Genomic DNA, 21545 nt, shown 5'->3' with positions numbered 1-21545 from the left:
AGCAGACGCAGTGGCGGCAGTAGCTGGGCAGGTTAAAGAATGGCAAAGAGATAGAAGTTGCATGTTCAAATTTCTGCTGCGTTCGAAACTTCCAAGAAATGGGCTCTTTTGGAGGTTTGGGAATGAGGTTACAGGGAGCTGAGGACAACGAGATTTAAGGGTGTTTTGGTTTTGTTTTTGTTTCTCTTTCTTTCTTTGTTATGGTGCCAAAAAGGGCACCCTGTTATTATATTATTATTTGTGTGAATTTTTTTTAATATAAATGAACATAATTTAAATTAACCATTTAATCAATTCAATACAAATAGACATATTTAGTTATTACTAGTATGATTAATTATGTTTATATATTTGATTAAAAAAACTTATAAAGTTTTGAAATTAAAAAATTAACAATTAAATCTTTTAAAATATATCCAAGATACATGCAAAATAATACAAAATAAATATATACTCGTAGTATTATATATTTCGGATATATTGATCCCAATACTAAATTGAATTTAATTCCGAATTCATAATCCAAATTAAATTGAAGTCAAAATCATCTCAACATTCAACAATCAACATTCAACAAGTTAAATAAATAATGTCTATCAAAATTTTATGATTATATTTTTTATCATCATATTTTTTTTAATTCTTTTGAATAAAAAAATAAGAATAAATATTACTTTTTTAATTTATTTTAATTTATCAGCGAATCAAATATAAGAGCATTAATTTTTATATCTTTGTCTTTTGTTTATTTTTTTTAATTAATGTCATTTTTTAATTTCTTTCCTGGAAACCACACGTAGCCTAAGTGTTAAATGTTAAAATTTAAATCCTTGATGAAGGGATACTATGAAAAATCAAACCCGAAAATGATATATATAAAATTAATAGGCGACAACTTTAAAATGTTTAAAAAATGCTTTATGATTATAGTAAATAAGTTCTTTTTTAGAGTATAATAAATAAGCTCTTTTACAATAAAATATGTGTAAATTAAAATAATTCAACGAGTTAAACAAGTTGATTCGTATAATATTTTTTTTAAATTAGATAAAAAATCAATTTAAGGAGGAGTTTACAAGATGTTTCTAGAACAAAAACAGTAACCTTTAAATTAATTATATGTTACTTTTTCTTTTAGTGAATTGGTCCGATTGTCGAATTAAGTAAAATAAAATAAAATAAAATTTGCCAATTTAATATCATATAATATCTAATAGTATATTATTAAATTATGATATAATATCATTATTGATGAATGATAGTAAATTACTTATTTTGAATTCGAACTTCATTTGCTCCTTTGGTATAATTATTTATTTTTTACTACCTTATTATAAAAAAGATTAATAAGCTAAGCCAAAGGTTGGTATAATTTACTTATATTTTACTTCTTTATTATATAAAAGATAAATAAGCTATTTTACTACCTTATTATATATCAAAACTGGAATTCTATAGCTACTCTCGCATATAAAGAATACATAACTAAGTATTGCCTATATAAGAAATTATAGAAAGAAGAAATCCAATGATATTAAACACCACAATAGGATCCATGTCATCTGCTGCCATAATCCTATAAAACAAGTAACTTTATCCCATCCAAGGACTAGTTGTCTTATCCTGAGAGTTCAATCATTACTAGAAAACTTATTATTACAGACGGAAATTTCTGACAAATTTTATCCCACGGAAATACAGACGGAATTTTAGAGGGATTTTTTGTCGGAAAATAGAAAAAATGGACTAACATAAATTACAGACAGAAAAGAGAATCCGTCAATAATTCCGTCGAAAAAATTAATTTTTGTCCATAAAAAATGGTTATAGACGAAAAATCCGTCTATAATTAAATAGGCAAAATGCTGCGTTTTATTAAATTATTACAGACAGAAAATCCATCTGTAATTTAAATTTTCCGTCTGAAAATATTAATGTAAACCTAACCTATCCCTTCTCTCTCCCCGTGGCAGACCCAATTCAAAGTTCAAACTGTGTTTAGTGCTCCATTGACAAATCACACACGAGCTTCTTCCTCTCTCCCAGGCACGAGCTACTTCTTCTCTCCGTAGCTGATACTTCTGCTTCTTCCGCCGCGGCCGTTGCTGTTACCGCTGCCGCCGCCGCTTGCATCACACAATCTCTCTCTGTCATCCCTTGAGTCCTACGAGATCCTTCCGCTGCCGCTCTCGTCGCGTCTACTCCCATCGTCGGAGAGCTCTCTCTGCCGCCGCTCTCATCGCCGCCACTCTCATCGCATCTGCTCTCATCGCCGCCACTCTCATCGCATCTGCTCCCTCTGGCGCCTCTTCCATCTAATCTCATATCGCTTTCTCAGTTCTTATCGTAACCATCTCAAATTTCAGGTATATATACCCTGATTTTGTGATTCTGTTCTTCGTGATAAACCTTAGGGCTCAATTTTTCTGTGCCAGTTTTAGGTTTATCATACTCTACTTTTGTGCTTCGTTCGAATCTGCGGGTTTACTCTGATTTTGATGATTTTTTTCTGCAATCGAAACTTTTCGTTTGAATCATTTGCTTGGACGAACATTGAATCTATTCTGTTCTGCTCTGTTCAAGTAGCTTATGGCTTGTGAATTCATGTATTCTATATTTCTATTTGCTCTGTTTTAGCTTATGGCTTGTTACCATTTGATAATCCCTTTTATTTTATAAAATTTCTAATTTATATTTCTTTACAAGATGATCTATTTTAAGATTTTACTTGATTGGTTTTCTATCAGGTTGTTCAATTGCTGGAAACTCCTTTTGTGAATCTGATTAACTATGCATCATTAGTTACTACGAATGCTGCAAGGCATCGTTTTGTAGCTGGAAAATCAAAAACTCTACTTGAGTTTAGGCTGCGAAGGGCTCAGGTTACTAAGTGATTAAAATGGAAAATTGGTGCACTGATTTTGTAGACTTTCCACACTCATCAAAAGAATCTTATTTTAAATGTAGGGGCCTGATGGTGGAATGGGAGCATCAAAATACTGCTATATTTGAGGATTTGATGCAACAAGGTATTATCTATGAAAACAACTTCAATTCCAGTGTGTTTGACACTTGAATAGGAAGGATCTTTTTAGTGTTTTGATACTAGAATTGCATTTACCACATGCCTGATATTTTTAGTTGGTATTAGTTCTAATTATATATGACTCGAACTGAACTACTTTATTTCTTTCATAACACAAAATAAAAAATTGCTGCTTATTTAAGATGGCAAGTTATGATTGTGTCAGTAAAGCATGTAAATTATGCTTTAATATAACATGTTAACTATCCCTTTCTGAATTTCATTTTAATTCACTTATTTTCCCCCCTTTTACTTTGGCTTTTGTATAACTTGGCTTTTGTAAAGATTAGATTAGTTCGACAAAATTTTAAAAAATGGATAGTTCTTTGGCTAGTTTTGTCTAATTAAACCAATCTTTTATGAGTATCAAATTAATTTACATCTTTCATAGTTAAACCTGTCAGCGCTCAAATCTTTCATAGTAAAAAATAATAGTTTATTCTACTATTTGAAATTTGGAAGTAAATACTTCAAAATGCTAATCTTCATATAAATACTACAAAATGCTAATCTTCATTTGATTTGTGTTAAATGCAGGGGATGCAGAATGGGTTTGTTGGGTTTAATATCCTTACTGTTGGTCTTGCTCCACAAACAAATAATAGTGAAGATATCACTGCTACACAAAGAGTTCAAGATTTCTATCATGGGTGGTAAGTTACAAACTTACAACCCTAGACCAGCTAGTTAATTATATATAGCACAAAGTTCATAGTTTTTAATATTACATTAATTGTTACATTATGTGCTTTGCTACTACATTAGATTTTGTGTATGATCTGTTATTACAGGTATCTACATCCTTTTATATTTGGGGACTACTCTGAAACAATGAAAAAGATCGTGCGCTTGAGGCTTCCTTCCTTCACGAAAAAGAAATCGAATCTGGTTAAGGACTCAATGGACTTTCTAGGAATAAACTTTTATAACTCATTTTTTGTTAAGAACAATGTGCAAGTGGATCATAAAGATTACATGGCATATATATATATATATATATATATATATATATATATATATATATACTTTAGTTTCAGAAACTGATGCATGGATTAATTTTTCTACATTATTAATCATGAAATTAAAATCAGCATACAGTCTTTAGTTCTATACTTAGGTGTAAGTCAGCACATTCCTGAAGATTTGTATAATTTATTAGTTTCTTTAGCTAACTAATGTTCTTTGGTTGTGGCAGTTCATGATGGAACATCTTTTGAGGAGGTAAGAATTTAGTTTCTAAGTATTCCTTGTTTTCACTTTAAGGATTGCAGATTGGTTTTGGCTTTCGAATAGTGTCTAAGCATCCTTAACCCCCTAAAATAAAACACTAGTTGATTTGTGGTGCAGATACAAAGCAGTTGGCATTAGACTGGACTCTGGTGACCTTGCCTATTTGTCTTGTCAAGCCAGGAAGATCTTTTGCTGCATTGAAAAGGAATTCGCGGTGTCTGGCTTTGGGAAGACTAGTATTACAGCTAGCAATGATCTTAATGAGGAAACTTTAGATGCTTTAAATAAACAGGTAATTCTCACTGCAAACTGGAAATTATATAGATCCAAACAATACTAAGATTCATAGTTGCGGTTTTTGGAGCTTAAGACAAAAAGGACTCACAGGTTCATAGTTTTCAAGATTGAGGAGAATCAGAAGCAAGTCATTGTGGATATTTATCTAATAATAATAACTTCACCTGTACCCCATAATAAAAAAATTCTTATATATACTTGCTTCGTGTTTTTCATTATTAGTGAGGTAGATCATGGATAATTTGACTTCCTTTCCTGCTTACATCATCATTACTGTTCATCTAGGAATTGTTTTGAGAATGGCTCGCTTAATTAAGGATGGTTCTTTAAGAGAGCAGAAGTCTAGTGCAGAACCTGTCAGCAAGGCTCCTTCTAAGATCTTTAATTGTTTTGAAAAGGATTTTTATGGTATATTCATATGCAGCTGTTGCTATAATTTTGTTATTTTAGCTACAGGTTTTCTTTCCCATTTCTTTGTTTATTTCGATTTCTTCATAGGCTGTCTATTTTGGTTTTAAATTGGCTATTTTTTTCTATATTTTTCAAGGGGACGGGATCAGGTTGAAACAAATGAGGCCTTGTTTGGTGTAAAAAGCACATTCAATGAGGAACTATATACAAAAAAGCTTGAAAAAGGGCCTCAGACAAGAGAATTGGAAAAACAAGCCTTAAGAATAGCAAGAGAAATTGAGGATAAGGAAACCCAAGATCTGCATCTTGCGGAGGTTAGTGTTGTTTCAACTGTTAGGTTCTTTGTCCTATTTGAGTTTCGAGGGTGAGGAAACCCAAGCCTTTCATTGATTTGGCACTTATTATTAGGCTTCTTCTGTTTGAATGATGTTGATTATAAGTTATATCTGCTGGTAGAATATCACTACTCTTTTCTTGCAATTCATGCAGATTGAACCAGAATCACAAACAAAACTTTTAGATGCTACACTGAACTTGGAAGGAGTGTTGTTGGCTGGAGTTCCAGGAGCAGGAGGATTTGATGCTGTCTTTGCTGTTACTTTGGGAGATTCAAGCAGCAATGTGACAAAAATATGGAGCTCACTCAATGTTCTTGCCCTTCTGGTTAAAGAAAATCCTTGTGGCGTTTCTTTAGAAAGTGTTGACCCTAGAACAAATGAAATCACTTTAGCTGTATCTTCAATTCATATTGAATAATTTATTGTAAATATTGTTTATTTTTAATACGATGAATTTGTTTATTTTTTGAAATATTGTTAATATTCGAATATAAATTAGATAAAAATTTGTATTAAATTTATATTTATTTTGTATGAAAATAAGTTTATTTTGTAATTAGAAAAAGTAAAAAAAATTCTATTTTACTTTACAGACGGATTTTCTGTCTGTAATCATGATTTTTCAAAGTTTAAATTACAGATGGAAAATCTGTCGGAAAATCCGTCTGTAATTACAGATGGAAAATCCGTCTGAAAATCTGTCTGTAATTACAGACAGAAAATCCGTCTGAAAATCTGCCTGTAATTACAGACGGAAAATCCGTCTGTAAGTTTGTCGCCTTCAGGAAATGGAGGGAGAATTTACAGAGGGAAAATCCGTCGGTAACTAGTAAAAATCCGTCGGTAATTTTCCGACGGAAAAAAATCCGTCGGTAAATAATTTCCGACGGTGCTTTTACAGAGGGACAAAATCCGTCGGTAATTTTGTCGGTAACCAAAAATCCGTCTGTAATAAAGACTAAATCTGTCTGTAAATCTGTTTGTATTTATCCATTTTCTAGTTGTGAATATCTGAAACAGAAAGGCTGCAATGCATTCAGAAATCATTTAAATAATAAATTTAGAAAAAATAAGGAAAATATTAAAATGGTTCCTAATCTACCTAACAAGATCAGTTCATTATGTAAATATAGACCAGGAATTTAGCACTAAATTCAATACATTCACCGATTAAACACTCGGATCAGAAGCATCGATCATAAACCATGAAATAATCCTGAAAAAAAATTGAAAAACTAAATGCCATTCAGGAAATCCATCTGCAAGATACTAAAATTTATTTTGTAGATGGCAACAGCAGTGAGAAATTTCTGTCGCACTCAAGTAATACACCAAATTTATTCCCACTTGTTCAAATGGTTAAAATTCATTGTAGCTTTCATCTGTGGTACCTTTTTCTTCTATGAACTTTTTAGATCCAAAACTGTTTCCCCCCTTACAAGAAGAAAAATGAAAAATTCAGCTCATGCTGGTTTCTATTAAAATTACGAGCTATAGCCTTAAAATGATATTATAGTGTGTACATACCTTGAATATAATTAGTCTCTGATTTATTGAGAAAAACTGAACTGACTCCTTACTCTCATGAATTTGAACCTGAACAGGCATGAGATGTAAATTAGATTAATTTATTTGTTGCACATAATTATTCAACAACTTATTATGAAAGAGCAGGCAAAAATGTCACTAACCACAACTGGATTAGTTCTTGCTTAATCAGCTATACTATTCGTGAGAGAAATGGCCACTGTTTAATCCTCCTGCGAGCCAAAAATCATAGAACATATTAAGAGTTTCTTCACAATAACAACCCCCACCACCAACCCTTATCCAAATACATGAGTTCGAGTTTATTCATGGCCACAAAAAGAATAAAAATAATAATAATTACAAGATTGAAGGTAAAACTTAGACAGCTTCTGAAAATAAAATTTCACTTCCAAATCACTTCTACTTTTAGTGAGATGTCATGGGCTGCAATTCCAACAAACTAAGAAAACATCATTAGACTATCCTATAATATATAATTTTTATTTTTCAATATGCATAATGTCTAAATTGTGTCTTATCAAATTAGTTGACCAATAAGGCAACTCCCAAATATACTTTTTCTCACCCAATTATGAATGGTACCAAAGTCACCCTTTTTTCCTCTCGAATTAGCCCCAAAGTTAGCTTCCTCGAGTCTGTCCAACTCATTTAAGATGTCAACTCCACTCATTCATTTCGCTAGAAAAGAGTTTTCCACGGTTGAGTTTTTAAAAAAGTATCGATCACGACGAAATGCATGACCAGCAGGCAAGTACTGTCGATGACAATCAAACCAGCAGGGTTTACCGCCGTGTTGTAGTCGAAACGATTTAGTGTTCTTCATGCAAATCGGACAAGAAAGTTGACCATGAGTGCTCCAACCAGACAACATTTCATAAGCCGAAAAATCGCTTATAGTCCATAATAATGCTACCTTCATGTTAAAATTTTTCTTTTGCCATGCATCATAAGTAGTAACACCATTGTCCTACAAAACCTTTAACTTGTCAATCAGCGGTCTAAGATAAACATCTAATCTTTTTTCGGGAGACTTCGATCCAGGGATCAAAAGACTAAGGAATATGTACTCTCTTCTCATGCACATACTTGGAGGAAGATTGTAAGGTGTGACAAACACAGGCCAACATGAGTATGGAGTCTTCGAGCCAGAAAATGGATTAAAACCATCAGTGCAAAGTCCAAGGCTAACATTTCTAGATTCTTGGGCAAATAGTTCATGGGTGGCATCAAATTGTTTCCAAGCATCAGCATTAGCCGGATGTGTGATAACCGATTCATCGTGGCGTACTCCATCCACATGCCACTTCATATATTGCGCATTAGTTTTAGACATAAACAAACGTTGAAGCCTTGGAGTAATAGGAAAATATCTCAATATTGAGTATGGCACACACCTACTACTATTAATTGTATCCTCTGCCTTTGGCTTAAATCATGGGTGTCCACACATTGTGCAAGCTGCATAACTAGTCTTGTCACTTGTTTCTTTATAATATAGCATGCAGTGATTAGGACAAGCATCAATTTTATCATATCCTAATCGTAATTCTTGAATCATTGTCTTTGACCGGTAAAAATCTTCTAGCAACTTCTCTGATTCTGGGAGCATGCTCTTGATTATGGCAACCATTCGATTATAACAGCTCTCACTCATGTTGAATTCTGATTTCAAGTTCACTAGCTGGGTTACAGCTGACAATATTGTATGCTTGGTGTAGCCATCCCACAAAGGTTCGTCAGCACTCCTCAGCAACTTATAAAACTTCGACGCTGATGGATTTGGATCCTCTTCTAAACCTTTCATTACATTTAAGTTATCACCTGCAGCATCAATAACCATGTCTACATATGGATTTGTATTCTCTTCCTCATGTTCTTGGGTAACATTTGTTGCATCCTGTTCAACCCATCTTTCTTCACCATGAGCAGTCCAGTTTGTATAACCCTCTATAAACCCATGATCACACAAATACTTTTCGACCCAAAATATTTCATCCCTAATCCTGTTCTTACATTTTGTGCATGGACAAAGAATGCGACCTAAACTATCAATGACTGTCGGATTTCTTTCTACAAAATATAGGAATTCCACAACACCTTTCTTAAATTCCTCGCTTAGATGACCAGTGCAATCTTGCCTTCGTGACATCCAACTCCTATCAGGCGCCATGATTATCTGGACTAAGGTTTCATTTTAGTTGTAATACCATGTTTAACGTGTATATAAATGACATAGTCTCGTGTATTTTTTTCCTAAATTTCATTCATATATTTTTATTCACAATCACATTAAATAACCCCTTCTACAAGTCATAAAGTAACAAACTTAATACATTCAATTTGAAAATAAAGATATAAATCATAAAAATATAATATACAAAGCATGAAGGAAATTGTAATAAACAATTTGAAGCATTAGAAATACCAAAAACAATTGGGTATCATTAATCTCATGTCAAGAACTTCAAATCATGAGGTTAAAAAATATGGAGATATACCAAGTTCAATAAACTAAATATCAATTATATCTTTTAATACAATAAAAACTCAACAGATTGACAGAACTACCATAACATCAAGAAAAGAGGAACTTAAGATTCATGACAATATAAAGCAAGACAACAAAACACTCAAGTTCAATCAGTAAAGAATTCAGTTACAGAGAAAGTAAATTTAAGTGATCATTTCATTTCAAAACACCAACAAATTCAAGGTTCCAACAACAAATTTCAGCAGCACATTCAACTTTCAACAAAAATTCAACCTTCAACAACAAAATCAAATTGCATTCAAGTTCAATCCGTGACAAATTCTTTCAACAATGAACAAATTTAAGTAATCATTTTGGAACAGCAACCAATTCAAAGTTCTAATTACAAATTTCAGCAACATATTCGACTTTCAACAACAAAATCAAAGTGCATTCAAGTTCAATCAGTAACAAATTATTTCAGCCATGAACACATTTGAGTGATCATTTCAGAACAGCAACAAATTCAAAGGTTTCAAAAACAAATATGAGCAACAAATTCAATTTTCAACGACATCATCAAAGTACATTGATGAATTATAGCAACACAACTAAAACAAAAGAAAGGAAAAATTAATTGGAACTGACCAAATCGGGGTGCGCCGCAAAAAGCTGACGGCCAGGCTCAAAGTAAGATGACGAATGAAGACCCGCCCACCGAGACCTTCTATCGCTGCTGCTGGCGACGATTTGCACAAGGACGGCGTGCTTCCGAGTACGAGGGGATGACGAGGCAAAGAGCCCTGGGACCTGCTGCTTCTTCCGCGGCTGCTGGGTGTGAGATGGTGACAATGAAGAAAGCTGACCAACTGGCGGCGGCGACTGTGCTTGAATTAAAATACAGGACTTCATAGTATACAATTAAGTATCAAATATGAATTTCACATCAATGTATAGCTCAAAACTTATATAAAAGAGCATTATAAAATCACCATGTACCTAAAATGCACAATAATTTTCAACTAGCATAGAAATCTGAATTTTCTTATACACTAAAATGTACTTGAAAAGAGCCTGCCCACTCTGTCTTCTAATATGTTATTTTCAACTCTAAAGTATCTAGATAAGGTATCCTAATTTATTTAACAAAGAATTCTTAAAAACTTGCCACTAAAGAACATATCAAAGTGAGAGAAGGAGCATTGTTGCAAGGTTATACATAACAAAAGTTCAGCGTGACTACAGAAATTCAGAACTATCCTGTTATTTAGGGTTAAGTAAAACAATATTCATTCAATTGTAGAACCACCACAAAATAGCTAAAGTGAGACCTGGATAGTTTATTCAGTTCTAACTAATTCACCTTCTCAACCAAAATTATACAACATTTAATCCATACCCTATTGAGGAGCTCACATAGAAGGTGCACAGATTACCCCTAACAGTCACACACAGCAGAAAAAGTCCTGACATTCATTGAAGACCTTTAAGTAATGTATCCTTCTCAAGCTTCGTGTGCTAGAAAGGAAAGAAGAAATATCATGGATGCCAAACGTAAAAAGTTAAAGACATCAGACTCAGAAATATGGGACCAGAAAGTCATGAGAAAGCCTCTTTAACCTATTAGATTGAGCTCAATTCCAGAAAAGCATGGTATGTTCCTTACATAATCTGATTAGTTTGTAAATCCATTTGATAAAAAGCTTGAATTTTCGGCAGTTGGTTCTTTTGTATTAGTTTGCAAGGTAGAAACAAGTACTAAAAAAGGACAATAGTTAGTCAATTTGAAAAACTATTATGAACATGTCTATACTAAACTAATGCAAGTTAAAATGAACCGTAGACCATGCCGAAGGACACAGCTTAAGTAACAAACGAAAGGTCGACGTATATTGTGGCAACAATGACTTGACTATGGCAAAGAACTTATCTGGTGATAACCAAATGGATGCTGTTGAAGAAGGATCACATAACTCAGAATCTCAACTATCAAGTAACTAATAAGTTTTAAAAATTATTAATACTTTATTCAAGTTGATGTTTTGCTATTTCTAAAAGAGTAAATTTTTTAGGTTGGATTGTAAACACCACCAGTAATCCACCCAAGAGGTGGATAGAAGGAAAGGAAAACACCCTACAAGGACAGGTATGCAATGTAAACCCAGACACACCCAACCTGAACCAGAGAGTTAACCAGTCCCAGATGGCGCATCATCACATTGCTACTAATTTGAGTGCACAAACTCATGACTATCAAGGTACATTTCTCCATATACTGATTTGAAAAGCTTATTTCGGGAAATTATGGTTAATTTGATGACATGTTTGTATTCATAGAAAAAGCCACATTAGCCAGGAAAGAAAGATCATCCAAGATTGCAGGAAGGAGACAATTGAGTTCAACACTAAACAATAAAGGTAAGTTGTTTTTAATAGGTTTGGTTATAAATATATTTGGAAGGAGCATACAAGATGAGCCACCATACAATAACAGGATTTGGTATCATCCAATATCATTATATATAGCTGATGATGTTAAAAACGTCATGCTATAATAAAACTGCAGTATTGATATATGCTTCGATCAATGTATATACAGGATCAGCAACTACCATAGACAACAATGCAAATTTTAGTGACCTAGACAATTTTCGAGGTAATCTTTTTGACAAGTGTATACATTATGTATAGTTAAAGGAATGCTTTCAATGTGGTGTACAATTATTTAATAGAAACATATATTCCATGCAGCCCAGCTAGAGACAATTCATATGGAATTAGTCTTGAAATCAAATTCAACCTCAACTTCAAGGATGTTAAATTCTCTTATAGTTGATGATTATGAGGTTAGCAATTCAGGAAATTCAGACATGTGCATAGGTATATTTCAGCACTGAGTACAAAATTATATAATTTTCATGAAACAAAGGATATGATTAATTGATAGTAACTGCCTTTCAAGTACTAAGTTGTAAAATGCTTCACAATACAGATCGCCAAAAGAAGGCCAGGAAAGACCGGATTATGACACTTGGTTCTAATAGGAAAGCAACTATAACTGGACACTGTAAAGGTATAAATTAATCGGCATCAAATGATATTAGAATGGTCTTAATCTGTTTTATTAGGTTCGTGTGTAAAGGATCTTCTGCTAGACTCAAAATTTCACGTGAGAGCGAATTCCATGATGCAGGTCAGATCGATGTCATAAATGGGGATCTTATGAACTATAAAAATAGACCCGAATGGGACCTCAGGCGGGATTCCTTTGTCGCCAGTCATTCCAGGACCACCACCACTGCCCATGGTACGTTTTATATAAGGAGTATTTTATACATTGTGCAAATATTTTATGTTCATGTGTAGTTAAAAGATTATAGAAGAGATTTTATGTTATAATACAGGTCAAGCAAAAGAAGCTAGAACGAAGCGGAGATTCATTTTGGATGGTGCAAAGCAGCACAACACCAGTTCAGGTGTTTTCAGTGAGGATGGACACAGTCAGTTGTACAAATTTTTTACACAAATTTTTACACTTGAAATATCTTACAAGTCTGATTTTTTGTTGTTCATTTATTAAGATCTCAAATAAATGAAGTACCTAGCAATGATAGAAGGAGGCTGAATACTAGCAAAGGTATATTTGTTAGAAAAAAAAATCATTGTGGTTGGTCAATGAATGATGTCCCATGTTTTCCACCTGTTACTATATTCAAGGATTATTGTTAACAGCATACTCTATCTTTGAAAAATGCAGGCAAAAAAAGATTACAGAAGAATATGACAAGATCTGTTGGGATAGAAGTATATAACAGTGGTATGTTACTTTATTATTTTAAAATATAAAAAATCTCTTATTACATAGAAACAGGCTCTTAAAAATATACTTCGAAATTAATAAAAACATTTCATTGAGCAAAAAATAAAACAATTCTAACTCATTCAACTGACCCATTTTAAAAAATATTTTATGTCAAAATTGATATAAAAAAATATTTTTATATAAAAGAAAAACATTACAAAGTTATAAAAAGACACCCACCACTCTACTTGAATTATGTTTTGTCCAAAATTCAGATATGAAATGAATTTTTTCAATGCTAAAATTAAAAAAAATGATAGCTCATTCCCTTCATCTAATTAAAATAAAGGTTTGCACCAACATAAATTAAAAAAATAATTTTTGATTAAGAGAAAAAATCCAACTTTCTAAAAGACAAACATCACTCTTCTAAAATATTATTTTGAAGCAAAAAAATAAAATCTAACACTTTCTCCTCGTCAAGATAATTTAATATTTACTCCGAAATCAATATAAAAAAAATAATTTTTGGTTAATAAAAAATATTATAATTCATTTAACATATGCCAATCACTCTCATTAGACTATATATTTTTTTAAAATTACAAAATTAAAAAATTTTAATTAAATAACAAAAATTATCGTGCATATCCTTCGCCTGATTAAGATTTCATTTTGCACCAAACTTAATTTAAAAATTATTTAAAATGATAAGGTTATAGATTTATAAAAAAAAACACTCATTCTTTTAAAAAAATAATATTTTAATGAAAATTCAGATAAATAATATATTTTATAAAGATATAACTATTATATTTTTAAAACTTTACAATAATATTTTTAAAACTTTTCTCTCACCAAGGTAAATTAATAGTTTACTCCAAAATTTCTTATCACACCCGTCACTGTTTTGAAATTAAACTTTGACCAAAATTCATAAAAAATCATTCTATAAAAAAAAGAATGTTTTAATAAAACAAAAATAAAATATTTCTAGCATCAGATCCATTTGAAATAATAGTTTGCACCAAGATTGATATAAAAATACATTGTCTTTCAAATAAAAACATTACAAATTTCTAAAAGAGACCTATCACTCAACGGAAAATGTGTTTAGTCCAAAATTCAGATAAAAAATAATTTTGTATAGATTAAGTAATATAGAATTGAATCACATTTTCTTCAACCGATTATAGTAATAGTTTGCACAAAATTACACCAGTCCAAATTTCTTATCACACTCATGACCCATCACTCTATTGAATTTATACTTTGACCAATATTAATAAAGTATAATTTTTTAATAAATTCCATAAGATAAGAGTTTGTAGCTATAACTACACGATTCTTATATGCAGAATATTTGCACATGGGATCTGCACAGCATTCGTGTGAATTCTGTCATTCACTATTTTGGTATGCTGAAAGGATCAACAAAAATTACAACACAAGTGAGCCTAAATACACACTGTGTTATAGAGGCAGCCAAGTTCAAATTCCTCATCTTCAAGAAGCTCCCAAGGCATTGTACAATTTGTTATACGGTGATGACATCAAAAGCAAACATTTTTGAGAGAACATTAGATCTTACAATAGCATGTTTCAATTCACATCTATTGGTGCCAAGATAGACAAAGCGATAAATAATTCGAGAGGGCCACCAACTTTTAGATTATTTGGTGAGAACTATCACTTAATGGGTAGCCTTATCCCACCAGATGGTAGTAGAGCAAAGTTTGCTCAGCTATATGTATTTGATACTCAAAATGAAGTTCAAAACCGCATTTCTGCTATCAGGTTCATACTTAATATAATGTAGCTAAAAGATTGTACTTTGACAAGGTTATATTCCCCATATAATCTATAGTATTTTCTGTTGATAGAATTAACTTTAGTATATTTTAACTCATACAGGGGAGAGGAAAACAACGATATTCACGAAGACATAGTGAAAGAATTGAAGTCAATGCTAGATGAAAACAATGTGTTGGTGAAAGCATTTCGTATGGTTAGGGAATCAATGTCTTCAACCTCTAGGTAAACAGTGAAGCTAAGGCTTATAGAAAAGCAGGGCAAAGATGGAAGAAGATATAATTTACCATCAACCAGTGAGGTTGCTGCATTGATTGTGGGTGATTTTGATGTAGATAAAACTGATAGAGACATTATTGTGAAAACACAAAGTGAAAGGTTAGAAAGGATCAACCAACTAAATCTAGCTTATTTAGGCTTGCAATACCCTTTACTATTTTCGTACGGAGAAGATGGTTATAAAGAAGATGTTCCACTTAACAAGAGTAATCCAGATGGCGGAAAGGGGTGACAGGATGTATCGATGAGGGAATTTTTTGCGTTTAGAATACAAGAACGATTGTCCGATGGATCCCCATTGTTATATTCTAGGAGACTATTCCAGCAATTTTTGGTTGATGGTTTTTCTATGATAGAGTCAGCCAGATTAAACTACATATGTCTTGACCAAGAGAAGTTCAGATGTGAGATGTACAAGGGTATCAAAGAAGCAGTACTAAGTGGGGAGACAGCACCATCTTCTCGCGGCAAATGTATTATATTACCGTCTTCATTCACTGGAGGGCCTAGGTACATGATTCAAAACTACCTTGATGTAATGGCAATATGCAAGGTAGTCGGTTACCCAGACCTTTTCATTACATTCACGTGTAATCCAAAGTGGTCTGAATTAGAAGAATTCTCAAGAAACAGAGAACTAAATGCTGAAGACCGACCGGACATGGTATGTAGGGATTTTAAGATGAAGTTGGATCATTTATTTAAAGACATAAGAACCATGAAGATATTTGGACGGGTTTCTGCGGGTAAAAATACTTAACTCATGATCCTTTTATATTGTAAAATAATATGTATCTCCATATAGTTTTTTGGCAAGATTTATTAGAAACAAATGCATATTGTTTTGTGATTCTCAATTGGTTCAAGTTTTTCAAAATATTTTATAATGGTAGTCAAGATCAAACAGATATAGGGCACATAATTTTTTGTGTATGATTGCTTATAATTTATAACAAAATTATTATGTTCAACGTGGGCTACCTCATGCACACATGTTGTTGTTTCTACATCGTGATGACAAGTATCCTACTGCAGAAGATATTGACAAGATTATATCCGCTGAAATACTAGATAATGAGACTGATCCAAAATACTATGAAGCACATGATGCATGGTCCATGTGGTTTAGCCAAGAAAGATTCACCATGCATGGAAGATGGGAAATGCATCAGACACTTCCCCAAGCGATTTGTTGAGAACACAACAATTGACGAAGATAGTTATCCAGTATACAGACGCAGAGATGATGGAAAGACAATTATGAAGTCAGGTATTGATCTTGATAACCGTTATGTCGTTCCTCATAATAGGTATTTATTGATGAGATATGGAGCACACATCAATGTTGAGTGGTGCAACCAATCTAGATCAATAAAGTATCTATTCAAGTATGTTAACAAAGGACACGACCATGTAACTGCATCATTTTACAAAAGTGCGACCGAAGATGCGGATAAGGATGAGCACGATGAAGTCAGTATGTATTATAATTGTCGATATATATCTCCATGCGAAGCTGCTTGGAGGATTTTTGAATACAACGTTCACTATAGAGACCCTTCTGTGGTAAGGTTGGGGTTTCACTTGCCAAACGAGCAACCAGTGATTTTCAGAGATGACGAGAATTTGGAAGATGTTGCTAGAAAGGCTTCTGTCAAGGAATCCATGTTTTTGGAATGGTTTGAAGCGAACAAGTCATATCCTGAAGCCCGATCACTTACTTATGCTGAATTCCCAACAAAATTTATATGGAAAGCAAAGGAAAGGAAATGGTCTCCACGAAAGTCACACGCTGTGATAGGTCGCATTTTCTTTGTCCCTCCTAGGTCGGGTGAAAATTACTACCTTAGACTACTTCTCAATTATGCTAAAGGGCCTAAATCATATGAAGAAATACGAACAATAGATGGTGTTCTTCATTCATCATTTAGGGATGCATGTTATGCACGAGGTCTTTTAGATGATGATAAAGAATACGTTGATGCAATAAAAGAAGCAAGTCATTGGGGATCAGGAGTTTATTTGAGGAAGCTATTTGCAATATTGTTGTTTTCAAATTCCATGGAAAGGCCAGAACATGTATGGGAAAAGATATGGCATTTGCTTTCAGATGACATACTTCAAAAGCAAAGAAGAATAATGAAAAATCCAGGTAAAAATTCATTATTTACCATGCTTAATCTGAGTCAGAAACTATCCTCTTCAATATTTGTTCTAATTACATGTCTACTTATTTAGGCAAATCATATTTTGTAATCATATTTCATATAACTTAATAGGATATCCAATTTCACATAGGGACGAATTCAGGAATTCAGTAGAGGAGGGTCGAAAATTAAAATATTGTAGAATCAAATATAATATAGTATAAGTAGTAATATATATAATCAGTATTAGTATTTTTTAATTTAAAAAAATACTACTAAGTTTTTGTTATATAAAAAAGTGCTCTTAGTTTTGTAAAATTTTCTTTTTCATTTTGGATTCGATAAAATAAAAAAATATCTATTTTTTTAGTTAGTTTATTTTGTTTAGTATTATTGTAACAGTAAATTATATTTTATCCTTCATATCATCAAAAATATGCTACAAATTAAATATAAATCAGGTGTTCTAATAACTTTGTTATATGCATTGAAAATATATTCGTGAATAAAAGATAAAAAATATAATCATTTTATGATATTTACTTAATATGTTATAATTTAAATATCGCAAACTTTTTTTAGCTCGGACAAAACATGCCCCACAGAAGGGAACAATGAGTTACTAGCATCGGTACACACACCTGAATTTCTAAACACTATTAGGTGTTCAGGTGTTCCGAATCATGAGCTTACACTAAAAGTGGGGACACCAATCATGCTTATAAGAAATATTGATCATGCTGCTGGGTTGTGCAATGAGACACGTTTAGTAGTTACCAAACTTGGAAAATACATTATAGAAGCACAGAGCATTTCAAGAGAACACACAGGCAACAAACTTTTTATTCCAAGGATGACACTAAGTCCATCGGATCACTGGATCCCATTCAAGTTCCAACGTCGGCAATTTCCTATCATGGTTTCATATGCAATGACTATTAATAAAAGTCAAGGTCAATCATTGTCTAAGGTTGGATTGATTCTCAAAAAATAAGTCTTTACTCATGGTCAACTATATGTGGCAATTTCTAGGGTCACTCATAGGGATGGGTTGAAGATATTGTTATGTCATGATGATAACAATGTCAATCAAACTGAAAATGTGGTTTTCAAAGAAGTCTTTAGGAATGTTGGGTGTACATGAAAAGAAGGTCCTAAGTCAGCAGCACCAAGCAATGTGAACATTCAATGAGCTATCAGTTATTGACCAGTCCATGTAAAAAGAAAGTTGATATCTGACTTCAAAGATTTATATTTTGCATGACTAATCAATATTTTTATAGAATCATTTTGGCATTACTAGACGATTTTAATTGTCGCAAACACTATATTCCTATGCTTCATATGATGTGTATGTACAACTTAGAGAGAAAGTTTTGAGTAACTATCCTACATTATGACATGGGCTCGGTAAAAAGCTCAAAAAATAATAACAAGCATGCAATATTATTGTTGAACCTTATAGTATATTGGAAAAAAAACATTACCATGCAAACATCAACAACTGGGTGTATGGTATATCAAACCTAATAGTTCAATGCAATTAATATGAAACTTACCTGCAAATACCAATTGGCATATTAGCACAGCAGATATGGATCAGGTATATCAATTAAGAAGATTGAGCGGATTGCAAAACATCACACACAAAACAAATACGTTCTGAATATCTGTCAAAATGCAAAAAGGAGATACATATTAGTCATAATTTTCCTAATCATTTTCTTTTTTAACAAACAGTGGAGAGACCAACAATTCAATTAAATATTCAATTTGTGTTCAAATTTAAGTCTGTCAACTATGTCATCATTACATATAAGTATAATTGATCAATCAATGCATATTTCAAGTAATGAAACGAAATGCGTATACCTCAAATGATGGTGTCCTTTCGACTTATTTTATGTCAATATTGTTGTCTTCGGCACCAGATCAAGTCAAAAGTAACTATAGCAAGTATACCACAAATCACATTAGGCAACTATGAAACCAGCTCTTTTGCTATCAATAAGATCTTTAATTATTGACTGAAAAACTAATTTAAAATACCAATTCGAAAGGGATAAAAATCTAACTATGAAGAGAGATGGATTCTATCCCCAAATGTTCTAATTAGCTCTCGATCACTTTCAACTTAACTGTAAATCAATTACACCCAGGTAAACCCTAAACAGTGGAGAAACCAACAATCCAATAAAACATTCAATTTGTCCTCAGATTCAAGTTTATCAACTATATCATTCCTACATATAAGGAGAACTAATCAATCAATTCATATTTAAAGTAATGAAAGGAAATAAGTATACCTCAGATAATGGTATCCTTTGGACCTTTTTATGCCAATACTGTTGTCCTCTGCACCAGATCAAGTCAAAAGCAACTATAGCAAATATACCACAAATTAAATTAGGAAACTATGAAACCAGCTCTTTTGCAATCGATAAGATCTTTAATTATTGAGTGAAAAAACTAAATTAAATTACCAATTTGAAAGGGCTAAAAATCTAATTATGAACAAAGATGGTCTTTATCCCCCAAAATTTAAAAATATGCTCCCGATCACTTCCAATTCAATTGCAAATCATCTGGACCCAGCTGGTCATCTTGAAATAGTAGCCAAAACCTAATATGTGAAACTCCTTAATCTGTAGAAACAATCACTCTGAGCAAAAAATGATCGGGCACAATTTTAGGAAAACAAGAACCAGGGTATTAAATTGAAAAAATAGAGAAATTCTCAATATGAAGTACTCACCAAAATCGATCTCGCAGATGCTTAGTAGCAGACATCATCTCAGTGCATGATTCCTACTAGCTGCTCACCTTAAACCCAATTTTGATTGGCTTTTTTGGCAGAAACTTAGTCAGGATAAGAGATGGAGCAGGTATGTTATCACCAAATTTATTCCTTCCACAACCACCTTATTGTATTTATTGGTAAGCATAGTAAACACCCCAACGGTTAAGTTATTAATGTGTACAAATGTGAGAAATTGAACGAGAACCCAATTTAATGCACCACCAAGGTCCTTTTAGTAAAAAAAAAATAAGTACAGAGATGTTTGGTTTGAACATCGGAGAGAAATATAAAATAATGATTATGATTTATGTAAAAAAAATTTAAAAAATATTTCCATTTTAACCTGAGTATAATTACATGCTAATAAAATATTTTTGCAATTTCCTTTTTAATATCCCCATCTTAGGTTAATACCATGAGAAGAATTTTGTCCATTAATGTGTGAAATTGAGTCGTTTCTTGAAGAAGAATAAAAGACCATGCATCAAATCCATAGCGCTCATGAATTTTGTGTGGAGTATTGGTGTTTCATATCACTGCATGTTTGATAACCAATACTAATTAGTTTGACCCAAATTTTTTACTTTTATTTTCAATTAGAACAAAAAATAGAACAATAGTCTTATGGTCATGCCATCAAGTATTGATGATTAATTCCTCAACTACCAACTTACTTTTGAATTCTCCATCAGTCTTATGTCCGTGCCATCCACTTGGATGATAAGATGGTCTTTGATTTGGTTGAAAGTGGAAATATCTCATTGACATTTGGTTCATTTAGGAAGGTACTCTTCGTTAATAATGAATTCTCATTTCTTGCAAATCCTTTCATGAATTTTTGGAGGCTTTTCGACCGCATCCAATTGTTTATATTCTATAACTATCTGTAAAATTGTCTTCGGGTTTTTCTACATGTAAGGGAGTTAAACAATTTCGACAAGCTTTGGATATTTCATCACAATGTGTGCTTGCACAGTATGGACTTGCTTTTGGGACTCCTTTGTTTAGCAAAAGATTGCATGAACTTGGGACCATTTAAGTGGGGGCTTCTTTGTTAGAGGTTTGTTTTATAGAAATTGTTTGGATGTTGTGGCCAAGGTTGCGAGAACCGGACCGGTCAATGAACCGGTAAAGCAACTGGTTCACTGGTTCAATAGTCCGATCGGGGTTCAACCGGAGTTCAATCGGAGTTCAACCAGTTTAATTAAATATTAAATAAAATTATTAAAAATTAATATATGTAATGCTTGATCACTATCTAGTTGTTCTATCTTCAAAAATAAAAATTTCTAATTAGTAACAACTACAATTTACAAACACAAA

At 32.5% G+C, this 21545-nt stretch overlaps 2 protein-coding genes across 25 annotated transcripts; one reads left to right on the top strand and one right to left on the bottom strand.

The window, feature by feature from the left end:
- The first annotated feature begins 1934 nt into the window (after positions 1–1934).
- LOC140179942 (beta-glucosidase 3-like) lies at positions 1935–5833 on the top strand. Of its 2 annotated transcripts, none has more exons than XM_072220146.1 (9): positions 1935–2366; positions 2748–2882; positions 2968–3029; positions 3623–3738; positions 3877–3973; positions 4281–4306; positions 4433–4607; positions 5160–5337; positions 5513–5833. In XM_072220146.1, the coding sequence occupies exons 4-8, from the start codon at positions 3626–3628 to the stop codon at positions 5175–5177; spliced, it is 429 nt and encodes a 142-aa protein (XP_072076247.1). In that variant the 5' UTR covers positions 1935–2366; positions 2748–2882; positions 2968–3029; positions 3623–3625; the 3' UTR covers positions 5178–5337; positions 5513–5833. The 2 variants fall into 2 exon arrangements, with proteins under 2 accessions (XP_072076247.1, XP_072076249.1); XM_072220148.1 differs by lacking the exon at positions 5513–5833 and adding an exon at positions 4898–5020 and having other exon boundaries at positions 5160–5303.
- On the bottom strand, positions 5266–20816 carry LOC112750876 (uncharacterized). 23 transcript variants are annotated; one of them, XR_011874123.1, is made up of 11 exons: positions 20178–20816; positions 19906–20084; positions 19729–19802; positions 19295–19369; positions 18982–19092; positions 10031–10288; positions 7053–7121; positions 6889–6957; positions 6753–6795; positions 6523–6577; positions 5592–5729 (listed from the first exon to the last, which is right to left on the bottom strand). XR_011874123.1 is itself a non-coding variant. In XM_072220124.1 (2 exons), the coding sequence occupies exons 1-2, from the start codon at positions 10292–10294 to the stop codon at positions 8345–8347; spliced, it is 1008 nt and encodes a 335-aa protein (XP_072076225.1). In that variant the 5' UTR covers positions 10295–10430; the 3' UTR covers positions 8206–8344. The 23 variants fall into 23 exon arrangements, 1 of the variants encoding a protein (XP_072076225.1); XR_011874133.1 differs by lacking the exon at positions 6753–6795 and having other exon boundaries at positions 5405–5729; positions 10031–10264; XR_011874132.1 differs by lacking the exon at positions 6753–6795.
- Between the last annotated feature and the right edge of the window lie 729 nt (positions 20817–21545).

Source organism: Arachis hypogaea, chromosome 2, assembly GCF_003086295.3.
Source record: "Arachis hypogaea cultivar Tifrunner chromosome 2, arahy.Tifrunner.gnm2.J5K5, whole genome shotgun sequence".
Classification (NCBI taxonomy): Eukaryota; Viridiplantae; Streptophyta; class Magnoliopsida; order Fabales; family Fabaceae; genus Arachis; species Arachis hypogaea.
Note: the sequence above shows the minus strand (reverse complement) of the source record. Positions and strands in the feature narration are given on the sequence as shown.